This window comes from Brassica oleracea, chromosome C1 (assembly GCF_000695525.1).
Source record: "Brassica oleracea var. oleracea cultivar TO1000 chromosome C1, BOL, whole genome shotgun sequence".
NCBI lineage: Eukaryota > Viridiplantae > Streptophyta > Magnoliopsida > Brassicales > Brassicaceae > Brassica > Brassica oleracea.
Window position 1 is genome coordinate 25,018 of NC_027748.1, and position 17,153 is coordinate 42,170.

Genomic DNA, 17,153 nt, shown 5'->3' on the forward strand with positions numbered 1-17,153 from the left:
ATTGCGTTAAAACTTAATTTCAATAGCATATAATAGTGTTAACATAGAGTTATCTCGATATCAGCCCGTTTCGATCAACGTTTTATGGGATTTATGGATTTTAAAATTCTCGACTCTGCAGAATAGTAACGGCCACGAGGAAAGAGGTAGGAGAGCCGTAGAGCCGATTCTGTGAAGAACCGTCGATGCTTGAGACGGTTTAGTGTGATAGAAACAAAGCAGTGATGTAGTACCGAGTAAATCTGGCGAGTCCATACTCTTGCACAGTAGATATGGCGATGAGAAGAGGAGGTGTCATAGAGACATTGCGGCAGTTGACTAAAGCAGTGTTGAAATTAAGACAACTTCCCCGCGATTTCGAATAAATATCTTTACTAATTAGAAAGGTGAAATCACCAAAAATTTAGAATCTCTTATACAACAAACAAACACACGTATAGAGAAAACCGTGAAGTTTCCTAGTATTATTAAAAGAGAAGTACCCATTTGATCATTTTTTATTTTTTTTGTCTTTTTCAGTTGCATTTATGAAATATCTTAAAACGAATAAAACTGCATAATTTATTATTTGTCTTTTCAGTTACATTAATGAAATATGCTTAAATGAATTTAAACTTCCTATTTTATTGTTTGTCTTTTTCAGTTACCTTAATGAAATATCCTTAAATAAATTTGGACATAATGTCATTTAATCAACCAAAAAAACTCATGAGTTATCCTTACGTGCATAATTTTAATAATGGAGATTTTTAAAAACGTGCATCATTAAAATGTTACCTAAAACATACAGCACTAATATATAACATGCATGAATAAAACTAAAATTTGACTCACACAATTGTATGTTTATGGTTTTTATTTATATTTTTTATTATTTAATTATAATATTTTCATTTTATATTTGAAAGATAAATGAATTTTCTTTCAAACAATATTTTTGTAAATGTATTTTTTTAAAAATAATCAATTAAAATTGTTATTATCATTGAATATCATTATTTTTGACATAATTTGAGTTTTCGTTTACATCAACACTTATCATATTTTAGGATAATTTTAATTTAAAATGTAATTTTCATATTTTTCAAAAAAAATCTAAAAATATTATTTAAATATTTTGTTATAATTGTTAAAAAAATATTGAGTTGCATTTCAAATAAAAAGGTAAAGATATTAAAAATATTATAATTAAAATATGTAAAATTTAATATAGTTTTAAGGAAATGGTCAAAATAAAAAAAATTACACATAAAATAATCATGAGTTTTGTTAACTGGGCGGATCATTATTTATATGATATCGCACACGAAATAAAAATTTCTGTTTTTAAAATTATCTAATTAACTCTATACTCATTTTTTTTAATTTTTTATATGATATCACACATTCGTAAAAAAATAGATAGTTTAAGATGCAAAAAAAAAAATATTTACTTAATGAATATAATATGAACGAATAATTCAAATACATCATTTAATAAAATAAATAATTAAAAACTGGAAATTCATATCCGCGCTGGCAGGGTCTAGTGTTTATTTATAGTATATATCTAGGCGACTTGAGTTCTTAGTAGACTAATTAATCAAATAATATGCACTTATTCAAAATCTTTTTTGTTTTGTTTATTTTTCCTTTCGTGGTAGTAAATTTTAACATATATATTTGGATTGACATTTGATGAATGTAACATGCGATTATATAACAGTAGAATGTCATATTCGAGAGTCCTTGTTATTAGAATCAGAACAGGTAAGATATCCAGCAGATGGACGTAACAATAATGCCTCAGATAATCAAGCACGGTCCACATGTTCTTTGTTTCGAAAGAGAGATCTCTCAAGACAAATGAGTTCTCTTTTTTTTTACCAAGAATACTAAAAATCATATTGATGATGTTCAGATTTTACAATAAGTATAATTTAGATAATACTCTATCTTGGCAAAAAGGTTTATATAAAGACAAATGAGTTCTTTCTTAGAAACTTATGATATGTCGACGACTCAGAGAAACTGGATACGTGATCAGCCTGAAGTTTGAAACAGGTAAAGCATAAACACCACGAAATAGCTAATAAAGGTCCGGCAGTCGTCAACTCTAACTCCTGCAGACACGAATAGAAAGATAATAGGGCTGTTTGTTTGGTTCTCGCAGGTTCCTGCGGCAATGTTTTTCAATTTTTTTGTTCGTTTGATTGACGCAGGTCCTTGCGTCTAACCGCTGCGTCTGACGCCACGTCCTGCGATCGACTCTCTGAAATCCCGCGGTCGCGACATAAATGATGCGGCCAGAAGGTCAATTTACATTTTTACCCTTAACATCTTTCAATATTTACAAATAAACCTAGCCCTAATTAGATGTTTTAGTTAATGACTTTTTTTTTTTTTTTTTGAAGTTCGCCCTAGAGAGAATCTCTCTCGAGCCCGCATCCCAAGGCGCCGTTTCGATGGATCTTCCTTGCTCCAACCACGACGCTCTTTCCTCCTCTCTCTGAAACAGCCATGCTCTTCTCCATGGACATGATGGTGACTATTCCTTCGTCGTGGCTCCGCCCCCCTCCAGATCCGCCGCCCCCGTCGTTCCTGATGCAGCACTGCTCTTCCTCCTTGAAGATGATGGTGACAGGCCTTCCTCCTCTTTCACAGCCCAGGCCTCCTTCAGATCCGGCGCGGAACAAGCATCTTCCGATTGAAACTCCTCCCGTCAAGCCACCAGAACCTCCAGACCCACCAGACGTCTCCGTCAGCCTCGTTCTTTTCACTTCCTCCAGCCCTTCTCCACAAGCTACTCAAGTCCTAGATCTGATGTTTAATTTTTCAAGGGTTTCAAGTAAGCTCAGTGATGATGGTGTTGTTCTTGTGTTCACTGGTGACACCATCTTTGTCAACTGGCGTTCTTCTCCTGTGGTATACAGGTTGTATCTTTGTCAGTTCGGGAATGAGTCTTCTCCCGACTCTTATTTCAACTTTCATTTTATCAATCCGCTTATAGACGTCCAGGTCCACCTTAGCTCCTTACTCTCTGTTTACTCCTATTCTTTTGGAAAGGATGCAATGCTAGATGTGTGGGTGACTTTGGATTTGTGGTTTCTGGCTTTATTTGGTAGTGTACTAATGGACTCAGTGTCCTTTGGTTATATCTTTGTGCCTCTTAGTGGTTTTTATGTTGCGTTGATGCAACTCTCTACTGCAGTATGCAGTCCTATTATTGTATTCAACCTGGTTTGTGGTGCAGTGTCTGTGTGTTTCTCTTCTTGGTGGCAGTTGAAAGAGACAATCATTGTGATTTGTTGCTTGGTGAATATGGTTATGGCGGGTATTGATTGTCCGCTTGGCTCCTGTTTGGAGCAGTCTCTTTTCCCAATATTTCCTCATGTATGGAGTGAATTGGATGAACATGTGTGGCTGGTATTGCAAGGATTCTCCTCCCGGCTAACGCTCTTCCCTGCCTTTAGTGCAGTGGTTGTGACTCTCAGAGTTACCCGAGATGCAATCGTTCAAGAAACTCATGAAACCGTTGTGATGCGATTTCTAATGTTTACTTGTTGTGATTTGTATTTTCATTCTATCTTAGGTTTATCCCATGTTCGAGATTACGTTAGGCGTGAGTCGGGCGGTTGACCGGGGCCTAGCGAATTAAACATTAATCGGAGATTACTCGGGGATTACTCGGGGATTAGTTTTAAATGTTTTTTTATTTTTGCAAATATATTTTTATAAATTCAGCTATTTATACATGATTTCTTTTGTTTGTCATGGTCTGATGGGTAGGTTGTAGGCAAATAACCTCTTCCTCTAGAGTTCGAATCCGTAAGTATCCAACTTTTTGTTTTTTAATGTTTTTTCTTTTAACGAGTGGCAAAGATGTAATTAATTCATCTTCTCCATTTAATTGTCGTTTAGCTTTCCATAGCCATCACCGATAGATCTGCCACCAATCACTATGTTTACTTATTATTATTCATAAAAATTGTAGATCTCACCTATATGATTAGATTTCCAACACAAAAAACCCGAAAAATATAATTTTTTTGGTAAGTCCGATTAATTAACCGATTTTGAAGAATCGCAACGGTGAAGCGACGAGTAGCGTGTAAACGTCCGGTTAATCGGTAACTCGGGCGAGTTTTTGAACATGGGGTTTATCTGTTTCGTATTCCATTGGGCTCTTTGTAGCTTTGTCGTACTCTCTTTTCATGGAGCGTAAACTCTTCTAAATTTAATACAAGTTGGTTTGATCAAAAAAAAAAAAGTTAATGACTTTTTTTTCTTATAACTTTGATTATCAGTTCTATGTGATATTTGAAATACAAATTCATAAAATTCATAAAATTAAAATATGAAATTTTACAATATTTTACAATTTTATAATATTTTATTTATTTAAAATATAATTTTACAAATTCATAAAATTAAAATATGAAATAAATGAAAATTGCGTCTGCGGCAACTAAACGAACAGAACTAAACCTACTTTCTGCGTCTGCGGCTGCGGTAATGTCCTTCGTTTTTGAAACGAACAACAAGTTGCGGCTGCGGCTGAGTCTGAGTCTGCGGCTGCAAAATGAACAACAACCAAACGAATGGCCGTAGACTCTGACTCAGCCGCAGCCGCAGCCGCAGGAACCTGCGTCAATGAAACGAACAGCCCTAATCTCAATATAGAACCTAATTCTTGGATATGTAGACTAAATAAATAATGCATATAGAACATCAAATGCTGCATAAAGTTTGAGGATTCTTACGGCAAAATTTAAAGTAGAGAGCTCCAATCCTCCGGCAGTCGTGGCAATGCACACTGGTTTCACTTGGAGCCTGATCTTAGGAAATAAGTTATTCCATGCAACGTACTCGATTTCAAGAATGAATGCAAACAGAAAATAAACGACAGGCCATAGTTTCTGAATTAGGCGTCTTCTGAAGAGCACATATGCAGTGCAGCAATAAGAGCCACTATAAATTTTTGTGTGTTGTTTTAAAGATCCATTTAAACTGTAAAAATTATAAAAAAAGTTCATAATTAAGTAAATTGAATTTACTTATTAAAAATAAAACAATAAAAAATTATATTTTCATCATTAGTTTTGAGATTTTTTTTTTGTCTCAGGTCTTGGAGCTCAAGTTTAAAGAAATATAAAAAAGAAGAAATATAGAAAATATTTATAAAAAGGTCTATATTTTGTGTTTCACCCAGGGCTATTATATTAGTTAAGACGGCACTGGCAATCAGTGCAATGTATACCAAGGAGTGGCATTCAATAAAGCGAAATTTGCCGTAGTGGTTAAGCATATTCTCAATCCAAAACTTAAAAGTATGAACACATTCTTATGCGTTTCAAACCTCTCCTTCAATGCCAAAATCCTCGTCCAATTCCACCTGTGACTCTCTTTGATGCTTCCTCAGAAGTGACCAAATGATAATTTCCTACTAGTGTCACTTCAGAGCCTCAAGTCTTTGGGATGCAGAAAACCAGCTGCCAGATTTTCACGGGGAGAGAAAAAAGGCCATGAGTTACTAGTAACCTCCCCTTGTTTTCACTGAAATAGAGAGGGATCAGTGGAAGATTGGTTTTCACCATTAGAGCAATACTAATCTTCTCCTTTTCTTCTGTTTAGCCTCTCCTTCTTTATGCAAGAATCAACATTCTTTCATCAACAGAGAAATTCTTTGAAACATAAAAGAAAGAAGTAATGTCATATAACTTGGTTACCGGTAGAAAGAATGGTGGTCATGTGTAGACCTTCTTTATGCAAGAATCAACATTCTTTCATTTGTTTGTCTGCATTATGTTTTTTTCAGTTGATTGCTTGCTACTTCTTTTATTCTATCCAAGAATAAGATAGTCAACATCCAATAAATTGAGTTCGCCCTAATAAACCTCTCAGGCACAATTCTCGAGAAACCCTTTTGGTCACCGTTTCACGGCGCCGGCGGCGCATCTTCTCGCCGGTGTCGCCTCTGTTTCCTTCCTCCCATGCTTCTCTTCACTCTGGTCTCTGTCTACCTAAGTTCATTTTGGTTGATATGGACAAGCTCACCTCGATTCACAACCACCACCTCCATCCCAACAAGGTCCCGTTTTGAAAGACTCTACTATGGATACGGCGAGGTCCGATGCGCTGACGACAGTTCTTCTCCATCTTCGATAGATGGTGTTGTGAGTCTTGTCGACTCCGGGGAGAATAACTTACCATCATCTGACACGCCGTGCTTCATAACCGGCGACTGCCTTTTCAACTCCGGCAAGAACCCTAAGATTTCAAGTCTCCCGATCAAGCAGGCGTTCAGTTCAAAGCCGAGAATGTTAATCTTCTGGGCCTGGCCCTGTAAGATCTGTGAATCTGTTATTCATCTTGCTGGCCCACCAAATCTTAAACCCGTGTTTGATGATTTGTTAAGTGTGGCAAAGATGCAAAGGATTTCCGGTGGGTTCACTGGGGCCTTTATCTTGAGTTTAATGCCATATTTCTGTTTTACGAAGAATAGTTTACCGGTGGGTTCACCGGGTTGGTCTCTGTCATCACCATACCTCCTTTCTATGAAAGGAGAGGAATTCCCGAACTCGTTGTTGAGTTTCGGTTTCAGCTTCCTCGTCTATGAGAGCTGGTCTTCAAAGTCACTATATGTGACTATTTCTATGCTGTCCGACTTTGTCGTGAAGGTTACCCCGACGCATTCAAGCTTCGTCTCGAATTCGCTGTCATCTTCATTTGAAGAATTATCTTGTTTAGTTTACATTGTTGTAGTTTATGTTTTCAATCAAAGAGGATGGTTAATTCCCTCTACTCGTTGTAATCAAGCAGTTTGAAGAGTAATAAAATTAAGTTGTTACAAAAAAAAAAAAAAAACATCCAATAAATTTTGTGGTCATGTAGAGAAAAGTTGCCTTGTCAGAGTTTAAAGTTTCACCGGGTGGCTTTTTTTTTTTGAAACACAAACATTCATTACTCATTCAGAGAGTTAGGTAACATTTAAAGCATACAATATTTGTTCATCAGCTAGACAATTCTTAGCCAACATATCAGCTTCCCTATTTTTCTCTCTAGAAATCCATCGAAAAGCAACAGAATCAAAAGCAAGAATTAGTTCATTGATATCCGCCACGATACCGTAGATTTCCATGCTCATAACATTCGTCTGCAACGCCTTGATCAGAAGAGATGAATCAGATTCACAACAAATTCTTCGTAGCTCCATATCCTTGCATTTATGCAGAGCGGCTCGCAAGGCCAGACTTTCAGCAACTAGGGGAGATCCGACGAATTCTGCATATAGTGCGAACTTGCAGGATCACGGTGGCTTTATTTGGTGTCAGTAAGGGCCACGGTGGTTTGTCTAAACTATCCTTAAGCTTCTTTGATGGAAAATATATGGGATAAACTATCCTTAAGCTTCTTTGATGGAAAATATATGGGACAAAGCTTTATGTATAAGTCATCCCTTTAGCTTGATGTCACTCCCTCGTTAGCTTGATGTGTAAGTCATCTCTCTCGTTAATTCAGCTCACCCATTTAAGATCTATGGATCACAAATTTTAATTTATTTTCAACATATTCCCCTAAAACTTGATATTATATGAATCAATGCAAAAGAGAGAGTAAGTTGCGAGAAAGTATATCTATTTGTTTCCAATGAACGACATTACATAAGACACAACTTAAAGCCTCAGATTACATCTCATCTTCTTGCTTAGAAAACCAGCTGCTATGAGGTCCACTAGTATCCCAAAACCTAGACATTGCCGCTCTCGTGGCTTCTAGTAGAGCACTCACGACAGTCTTCAGTTGGAACTTTACCTTGCAATTGCTCCAACAGTTTTGTCCCTCCAGGAATCTGGTCATCGCCAAGGATTGAAGATAGTTCAGCCTCAATGCATGGCATGGCTTTAACCCGTGTAACACCAGGATGTTTTGAAACAGGTGGGTTCGAGGGTCTGGACACCATCCACAGCAACTTCATAGATCCGCTTAAGGAGATACTTGTGGGGATAAAACTGTCTCCAGGTATATGGATCACCTAAAAGATATACTACATAGTTAAATTTCTGGTTGTTCTGCTGATTTAAATTTTATTGATTTGTTACTAAGTGTCATAATCATACCTTCTTGATAGAGATAGAGGTAGTACAGCTTAACAATAATATTCCTGGAAATCTGCATTTTACGTTAGTATTAGTAATGAAACATTTGATTAACTTGATAAGGAGGCAGAAAATTTTGTTATTACCTTTGGATAGCAACTATTGCAAGAGATGAATTTGGGATAGTGCACATATCCGTAACTTTGACTTGAGCCGGCGGCTCAGATTCATTAACCTCTATATATTCAGCCTTCAAAAAGCAAATCAATTATTTCTCTAACAATGTCAACGAAGATAATTAACTAAGAGTTTTATGCAATAAAACTGACAGAAGAATTTAGGACGGAGACTCTTACCATTGTGCTAATGTCACATGTGTGGAGAAGAGACCCAGATGAAATATCCCAAAGTCTAACCTAAGAATATACCATTGTTACCAATGTGTCAAGCCTTTATTTAAGATAAAGAAATAGAGAATTTATTAAAGATCACTTACAGTTGAATCGTCACTTCCTGACAAGAATCTTTGAGTAACCTCTGAATTCCAGACAAAGGCTATGCAGGTAATGGACCTATAACAAAATATTACATAGCCTTTAAGTAACCGGTCGTGCATGTACCGTGTATCAATTACATGTAGCTTTAAACTCACTTACGCTTTATGTCCAAGACAGATACTCTGTATTTCATGAGCTCCTTCTAGAGGCTTCTTTGGAAAAAGATTCACCTTGACATGGCAAACGTAATTATTCACAATAGAGACAGAGCAAAAAAAAATGTGACACTGTACCTTAGTGGATTTGACTAGCTTACCCTTATCTTAAAGTCCCCATCAGCACTAAGGATGTATCGACCATCAGGTGAAAAATCTTATGAACAAGAAGTCAAGAACACATAGACTCAGTGAAAAAGTAAAAGTAAAACTTGAGCTTTTTACAAGAAACTTACCAGCTTAGTAACAATACTACTAGAACGGAAAAGCAGTCGAGCAGTCTTATTAGAAGGTGAAACTTTACACTCATCGATCCCATCAAGCTCGACCACCCATACATCACCACGGGTATCCGCATAGCAAACATGTGAATCATTGCTTCTTATAGCAATTGCAAGAGCTACCCTCTTAGAGGGTGACCAACGGGAAGATATTAATGGATATCTAGCATTTTTTTTTTTTTTAAAAGTAAAAAAAAGATAGATAAAAGAGAGCATGGATTCGTCTGCAATAAATTTTTAGAACCTCTCTATTCACATGTCATCCTTAATATACATCACTTTACCACTTATCCTCTTCCAATGATTTAATTATTTGATTTATATTTAAACTTAATTATTAAGTTTAAATATTAATATTTTGCTTTTGAGAACCTATGTTTTACAAAACTACCGATAATGTTGCTCTTAGAACATTTGTGATACGATTATGCAACATAGTTTATACTAATGGTCTTGCAAAAATGCTTACGATTTGGTGTTACAAATAACTTACATGGTGTGAAGGCGGTGCCAAGACTCTGCAGACCAAATATTAACCCACCCGTCATTGCTTGCACACACAAAAAGCTTTCCACTTGCACCATAACGAATAACTCTAGTATTAGTGGAGTCTTTACGGCAAGACCTACGAGATTTACCCACCAGAGTAACTCGACGATTCTCTCTGTGAATAAAACATTTAAATCAACCAGTTAAATATAAATAGATAGATAAACATTTCTACCTTATCCTAAAGTACTTCTTAAAGATTTTACATTGGTGACTGTACTAGTTGACATGGATTAATTCAAAGAAACCAATGAGCGAGTTTAGCAGAACATCTCTTGTGTTATTCTCATTTTCCTAAAATAGGATAGAATTGATTTTAAATCAAACACATAAAATTAAAAAGAAATTTGGTTGAAACTATATTTTGAAGTGAAAAATAGAGATGCTCTTACATAAGATCAAATACACGAAGATCCATGCCGACAGTGACAGCCACAGATTTCTGAGATGGGTGAACATATATAGCCTCAGCCCGAACCTCACGCAGAGGTAAACCATATTCTCTTGGATCCACAAGAGGAGCGTTGCCCAGAACGTCAGACCAAAGCAAAGAGAAGTTGGGTACGCTTATAAGTCTGTCAGACGTGAAGGCTGGGACATAGATGATACATGTTTTGAAACCCTCAACTCTCAAGCGGTTTACCAAGGATCCTAAACCTTTATCACAGCTGATAATTACAGCAACAGCTGGGGGCTCGTGGGAATGCATCCACTCGCTAATGTTGTTCCTAATGAACATACTGCACGACTGCCATGCATATTCACGCTTAATTCTAAACCCAGTTGTCTCGATCCTGTATAGGGTGTCACCATATGACCATCCTTTCACAGCAACAGCCACATAGTCAATAGGACCGAAGAACCCTAGGTTCCTCATAGCCGACTTCACGGCCACATGGACTCGGAGAGGTTCGTAGCCGTATGGAAGTCTGCAGCTCTGGATGTCCCACCAGACATAGATGGGATCACGGTTCTCCATCGGTGCGACTCTGAGAGTTTTGTAATTTGATTACTTTGTATCTTCTTAATATATTTATATATTACTTTTTTTTTTCTTATAAAATCACACAAAACCTAGGTATGCAAAGAGAAAAAGACAAAAATAGCATTAAATCAAGTTTTTGTTCCCAAACTAGCACTCAAGGTCAAAAGTCACAAAAATAGCACTTAATGTTTTATCAAAAGTCACAAACTTAGGGTTTAGAGTTAAAGGGTGGGGTTTAGGATTTAGGGTTTAAGGTTTAGGGTTTAGAGTTTAGGGTTTAGGATTTAGAGTTTAGGGTTTAGGGTTTAGGGTTTAGAGTTTAGAGTTTAGGGTTTAGGGTTTAGGGTTTAGAGTTTAGAGTTTAGGGTTTAGGGTTTAGGGTTTAGAGTTTAGAGTTTAGGGTTTAGGGTTTAGGGTTTAGAGTTTAGAGTTTAGGGTTTAGGGTTTAGGGTTTAGAGTTTAGAGTTTAGGGTTTAGGGTTTAGGGTTTAGAGTTTAGAGTTTAGGGTTTAGGGTTTAGGGTTTAGAGTTTAGAGTTTAGGGTTTAGGGTTTAGGGTTTAGAGTTGAGAAATGAGGTTCTGGGGATAAGATTTCAAATTTTGAAAAATAAAAAAATTAAAATTTTCAAAGGATAAACTTAGAAAGATGCTCATTTGGTCATTTTAGTTTTTGAATGCTATTTTTGTGATATAAATTTAGAAAAGTGCTATTTTGGAGATTTGCCCCTATGTAAACCAGATTTATTATGCATATACCAAAAAATTACATGTAGGCTCTGTAGAATTGGTTGAATTGAAATAAATGGAAAGTTAAAATACAAAAAAAAAGGAATAAAAGTTATTCAATTCAACCGTATATATGTATTGATTAAAATCGGTATAACTATTTTAAACTTAATTAGAAAATGATAAAATTGATTAAAAAAAACGGAAATCACTAAACTAAATTACAAAAAAAAATGTAATAATAAGATATCTAATGGATATCTTTGTAAAGCAAATTAAATTAATTTATCAATTTAGTTTTTATTTAATAACATTATTTTGTTAATGATATATGCTAACTAATATAGGTATCTTAAAAAGACAGTAAAATCTCAAAAGGTATTAGTAAAAAAAAAGGAAAGATAAAATTTTTGTATAAATTATTTGTTTTTCTATCAGTCCTCTATATAGCTAAAGATGCAAGCTTGAGCATAATGCATGAGTTCTCTGTCATTGTAAAGCTTGAAGTTTCGTTCTTTCTCCACTCCTTCTCTGTCTCCATGAACATGCATGAAAATGTAGTTGATTTCGCCCACTAATTATTTGTTTTTCTATCAGTCCATCTATATTCAGAGTTTATCAACAAAAGCCCAATTAAGTAATACTGTCTGAAGCCCGTATAAACCAAAAGAGATTGTCTGAAAGCCCATATGTGATCATTTGTTTTCAAACCTCTCCTTCAATGCCAAAATCCTCCTCCAATTCCACCTGTGACTCTCTTTGATGCTTCCTCAGAAGTGACCAAATGATAATTTCCTACTAGTGTCACTTCAGAGCCTCAAGTCTTTGGGATGCAGAAAACCAGCTGCCAGATTTTCACGGGGAGAGAAAAGAGGCCATGAGTTACTAGTACCCTCCCCTTGTTTTCACTGAAATAGAGAGGGATCAGTGGAAGATTGGTTTTCACCATTAGAGCAATACTAATCTTCTCCTTTTCTTTTGTTTAGCCTCTCCTTCTTTATGCAAGAATCAACATTCTTTCATCAACAGAGAAATTCTTTGAAACATAAAAGAAAGAAGTAATGTCATATAACTTGGTTATCGGTAGAAAGAATGGTGGTCATGTGTAGACCTCCTTTGCACATACATATGTCCATCACCCTTTTAAAAATCTTTCTTAGTTCTCTTGTTTAGTAATAGTTCTGGTACAAACTCACTTAATAATGAATATGCTTGATTATTTATACATATGCTTCTAAGAAAAGAAAGAAAGAAAAAAGGAGAGTAAGTAAATCAGTTCCAGATGTGATCGTCGCATGGATCACAACCTTCCTGAGCAATGTCGGTGATCTGAACGCCGGCGTCGTAGGTCTTGCCGGCTTCCCAGTTGGCAGGAAGAACCTTCTTAGACCAGAGCATTTTTCCGTCGTAGCCAGCTGTCACCACGAACCTGAACTGAAGAGGTCCGGTGGGTACATTGTCAGTGACCCATACGGCGCCGTGGCTTCGTGTCATGTAACTCCAGTTGGAGGAACCAGCCTGAGCAATGTCGATGGCTACGACTTCGGTTTGGCCTCCTTGGTACAAGAGCTTTATAGCCAAGTAGTATGGTTTTTTGCTTGATTCTTCAACTCTAACATTCAACATCTTCTTGTTTCCGTAATCGCAAGGAACTCTGTTTTTCAGTTTTTTTTTTTGTCCCATTACTTTTACTGTATTACTAAAGCAAAAAAAAAAAAAAAAAAGATGTAAAAGAAATGTCTTTGTATGATGATGAACCTGTGGTATTCAACGTCGACGATGCCTTGTCTGAGAAGATCTGTGTCAGCCCCGACAACCGGTTTGGCCATGGCCCTGAAGGCTCTGCTGCTGAGGACGAGATCGGTTTGGTTGCTCATGTTGAGGTCGGTGACCATCACCGTGGTTCCTTTGGTGCTGCAAAGAGTGGGGTTGTGGCATCTGACCTGAAAGCAAGCACCGCAGCCAGCGCCGTCTTTGTAGATGGAAGGAACGGCGGCGGCGATGTGACCGGCGAAGAAAGCCGTAGCCATGGAACCATAAGAACAAGCTCCGGCTGCAAGGCAAGGCAATGGATGAGAAAAAAAAACAAAAAAGAGAGAGTATAAAACAATAAGAAAGAGAGAGTGGATACAGGATAGGGCGGATGCGGAGGAGAAAAAAGCAGCCTTAGAGTGGTGAGGACATCGGTCGCAGGCGTCAACTGAGGAAGATGAGGAGAAAAGCAGCACAACAACGACGAAGAAGAGAAAGCGGCAGAGTCCCATTTTGTATTTTCTCTGCTGCACGTTTCTGAGATAAAAATTTACAAGGGATGCGATGAGAAGAGGAAAGCTAGTGTGAATATATATATATAGATATATAATGAAGAAGAAGAAGAAGGAAGTGGTTGCCAGCTCAGCCTCGCAACACACTGTTAGAATGGACAAGCAAGCAGGGTGACCTGGCGTGTCTACTCTCCTCACAATTTACTCAAGCACACGTTTTGTGGAATACATACTCTAATATTCTTTGACATTCACATCATCTTCAAGTTTTGTGTAAAACATATCTTATTCTTCTCATCCTTTTCAGGTCACTCATCATATTTAGTATTATTATTTATTATCAAATAAACAAAGGGCCATTTCCTAGTGTTAATATGGGTGGATGACGTGCCATTGCACCTACTCTTTGCATCACAGCTGTGCCCCCAGCTGTTCACTTCGCCATTGGTTACCATTTCTCCTGATTTCTTATTATTCTCTCTCTCCTTAGGCAACATCTGTTATCTTAAGCAAACTGAGAAAATCTGACCAATAACCATGTTTGTTGTTTTATTTTTGTAATCAGAACTGAACCAGTACATTTTAAGCAAATATGTAGTCAATTTAGGGTCGGAGAGAGAAATAAGGACCAAAAATAAAAGGAATGGCTTTTAGGTGGGGGAAGATAGGGGTACAAATTCCAAAGTCTTGTATGTATGGCATGCTAACATTCCAAACCCCAAACTTCACTTTCTTTCTTCCGTTTTTCACCTTTTCGTCACTTGCGCTTTGCTTCACACACGTTGTGTCATAATAGTATTCCTTTTTCATATTTTGTTGGAGTTGAAAAAAAAAAACGCAAATGTGAGAAGAACTAAAAAGGAAGATTACGTTTACGATTATAACAACTCTTTTTGTCTGAACTTATATATCATAACAACTCATTTTCCACTAACAAAGAAGTCCTTGTGACTCATAATTAGATGTAGATCATTACTACTATCACGATTTCCCTTCCGGGGTTCTTATTGTTCCTTTGTTTGTTAAAATAGCGAAGGCAATGAAACCTTTGAATATTCACTAGATCGGTAACCAAGCGGCGTTACTAAAACCCAAACTAGCCTTTCTTATGCTCATTCTTTTGTTGTAAGCCCATCTTCCGATTCGGCCCACTTTTATTAGCATTAAAATTAAATTCTAAATTTGCCAAACACTGTATAGCTGGATAGATCCGGCGAGGGAGAGGATAGATAGATCCGGCGACGCGATGCTGTTAAGCGCTTCAGCGACTCCTCTCCGATTTTGTGGGTTTGTTCCCGAGAAACCCTGTCGTGGTGTGCGCATGAAACAATCAATTCGGTCATCATCGTCCAATAACTTCGATCTGAGGACGTATTGGACAACCCTAATAACGGAGATCAACCAGAAGCTGGACGAAGCGATACCAGTCAAGTACCCTGCAGGGATCTATGAGGCGATGAGATACTCAGTCCTCGCTAAAGGCGCCAAGCGTGCCCCTCCTGTAATGTGCGTGGCCGCCTGCGAGCTCTTCGGTGGCGATCGACTCGCCGCTTTCCCCACCGCATGTGCCCTTGAAATGGTTCCTCTCTCTTTGCAATTTTTCCATCCTTATAAAATAGAAACCCTCTTGGCTCTTGGTTGGGAGAAAAACAAAACAAAACAAAATTTGATTTTTTTGTTGTTGTTGTAATGGAATCATCAGGTCCACGCGGCTTCGCTGATTCACGATGACCTCCCCTGTATGGACGATGATCCTGTCCGCAGAGGAAAGCCATCTAACCACACTGTCTTCGGCGCTGACATGGCCATTCTGGCTGGTGATGCCCTCTTCCCACTCGGCTTCCAGCACATTGTCTCTCTCACCCCTCCTCACCTTGTTCCCCGATCCACCATCCTCCGTCTCATCTCCGAGATTGCCCGCACCGTCGGCTCCACCGGCATGGCTGCAGGGCAGTACGTTGACCTCGAAGGAGGCCCCTTTCCTATTTCCTTTGCTCAGGAGAAGAAATTCGGAGCCATGGGGGAGTGCTCAGCCGTCTGTGGAGGTCTCTTGGGTGGTGCCACTGACGATGAGCTTCAGAGTCTCAGATTGTACGGCAGAGCTGTTGGGATGCTGTATCAGGTGGTGGATGACATCAGAGACGACGACAAGACGAAGAAGAAGAAGAGCTATGCGGGAGTCTTTGGTTCAGAGAGGGCAATGGAAATGGCAGATGAGCTTAGTGTAAAGGCCAAGAAGGAGCTGCAAGTGTTTGACAAGTATGGAGACGCATCGGTTGCTCCTCTCTACAGTTTCGTTGACTACGCTGCTCACCGAGACTTCCTTCTTCATGTCTGAATATTGATGGGCCTGTTTTCTTTTCGTTTTGGGCTTTATCTGTTATCTACGTGTATCATATTATTTGTTAGCCACGTAAAAATTGTGTGTGTTTAATATGAATTAACTGGTAGATTATATTTTGTTTGAACAAGTGTACCCCTATGTTCAAAGTGTTTTCCAAAATGGATCTTGTCCATCTTGGTTGGATGATCTATTTGTTAATGAAAGAATTAGCATGTGATGTGTTTTGGAGTTTGTAGTCCATATTTTGTTGTGATAGTTGTTACTCGGTGGGTGATGAGTTTTGCTGTATTGCGGTATGTGTGAACTTTAAGAACCATTCTTTGTAATGGTGTGGAATCAATATATGCAAACTCAGACGGTAAAAAAGGAAAGAACAAGTGTACCTACTTGTTGATGTCTAACAAAGGAAAGTGTCTTCTGATGTTTAGACGACATTGCCAACTCTTACTCTTATAAAATTGTTTTATTAGTCTAGTTTCTCAATTAAGATCAAAGCCAAAGTCTTATCTTCTTTCTTTAAAACTCTTTCCACTTTTAATCGGTGGCCATCTTATCAAATGTAATGATGCATACATCATATCCTACAACCTTTATATATATATACTAGATCCTGAAGCGGATATGAATTTTCAGTTTTTAATTATTTATTTTATTAAATGATGTATTTGTAAAATTCATTCATATTATATTCATTAAGTAAATATTTTTTTTTTTTTTGCATCTTAAACTATCTTTTTTACGAATGTGTGATATCATATAAAAAATATAAAAAATGAGTATACATAGCTAATTAGATAATTGTAAAAACATAAATTTTTCTTTCGTTTGCGATATCATATAAATAATGATCCGTCCAGTTAACAAAAATCATGATTTTCTAATGTGTAATTTTTTTTTGACCATTTCCTTAAAACTATATTAAATTTTACATATTTTAATTAGAATATTTTTAATATCTTTACCTTTTTATTTGAAATACAACTCAATATTTTTTTAAAAATTATAACAAAATATTTAAAAAATATTTTTAGAATTTGTTTGAAAAATATGAAAATTACATTTTAAATTAAAATTATCCTAAAATATGATAAGTTTTGATGTAAACGAAAACTCAAATTATGTCAAAAAAATTATATTCAATGATAATAACAATTTAAATTGATTATTTTAAAAAAAATACATTTACAAAAATATTGTTTGAAAGAAAATTCATTT

General features: G+C 36.9%; 2 protein-coding genes and 1 pseudogene across 2 annotated transcripts; 1 reads left to right on the forward strand and 2 right to left on the reverse strand.

The window, feature by feature from the left end:
* Positions 1-7,668: 7,668 nt before the first annotated feature.
* On the reverse strand, positions 7,669-10,599 carry LOC106328452 (annotated as a pseudogene).
* A 1,860-nt stretch (positions 10,600-12,459) lies between these two features.
* LOC106342611 (expansin-like A2) lies at positions 12,460-13,672 on the reverse strand. The gene is made up of 3 exons (XM_013781601.1): positions 13,462-13,672; positions 13,089-13,383; positions 12,460-12,984 (listed from the first exon to the last, which is right to left on the reverse strand). The coding sequence occupies exons 1-3, from the start codon at positions 13,592-13,594 to the stop codon at positions 12,603-12,605; spliced, it is 810 nt and encodes a 269-aa protein (XP_013637055.1). The 5' UTR covers positions 13,595-13,672; the 3' UTR covers positions 12,460-12,602.
* Positions 13,673-14,584: 912 nt separating this feature from the next.
* Positions 14,585-16,157, forward strand: LOC106316504 (heterodimeric geranylgeranyl pyrophosphate synthase small subunit, chloroplastic). Its single transcript, XM_013754409.1, has 2 exons — positions 14,585-15,173; positions 15,297-16,157. The coding sequence occupies exons 1-2, from the start codon at positions 14,841-14,843 to the stop codon at positions 15,930-15,932; spliced, it is 969 nt and encodes a 322-aa protein (XP_013609863.1). The 5' UTR covers positions 14,585-14,840; the 3' UTR covers positions 15,933-16,157.
* Positions 16,158-17,153: the final 996 nt, after the last annotated feature.

Excerpts from the sequence above, each read along its gene's own strand:
- LOC106342611 (XM_013781601.1), bottom strand. The coding sequence starts at position 13,594 with ATGGGACTCTGCCGCTTTCTCTTCTTCGTCGTTGTTGTGCTGCTTTTC. Across the intron at positions 13,384-13,461 it reads CTCCGCATCCGCCCTATCCT|CCGGAGCTTGTTCTTATGGT; the intron begins GTATCCACTCTC and ends CTTGCCTTGCAG. Across the intron at positions 12,985-13,088 it reads GTCGACGTTGAATACCACAG|AGTTCCTTGCGATTACGGAA; the intron begins GTTCATCATCAT and ends ACTGAAAAACAG.
- LOC106316504 (XM_013754409.1), top strand. The coding sequence starts at position 14,841 with ATGCTGTTAAGCGCTTCAGCGACTCCTCTCCGATTTTGTGGGTTTGTT. Across the intron at positions 15,174-15,296 it reads CCGCATGTGCCCTTGAAATG|GTCCACGCGGCTTCGCTGAT; the intron begins GTTCCTCTCTCT and ends TGGAATCATCAG.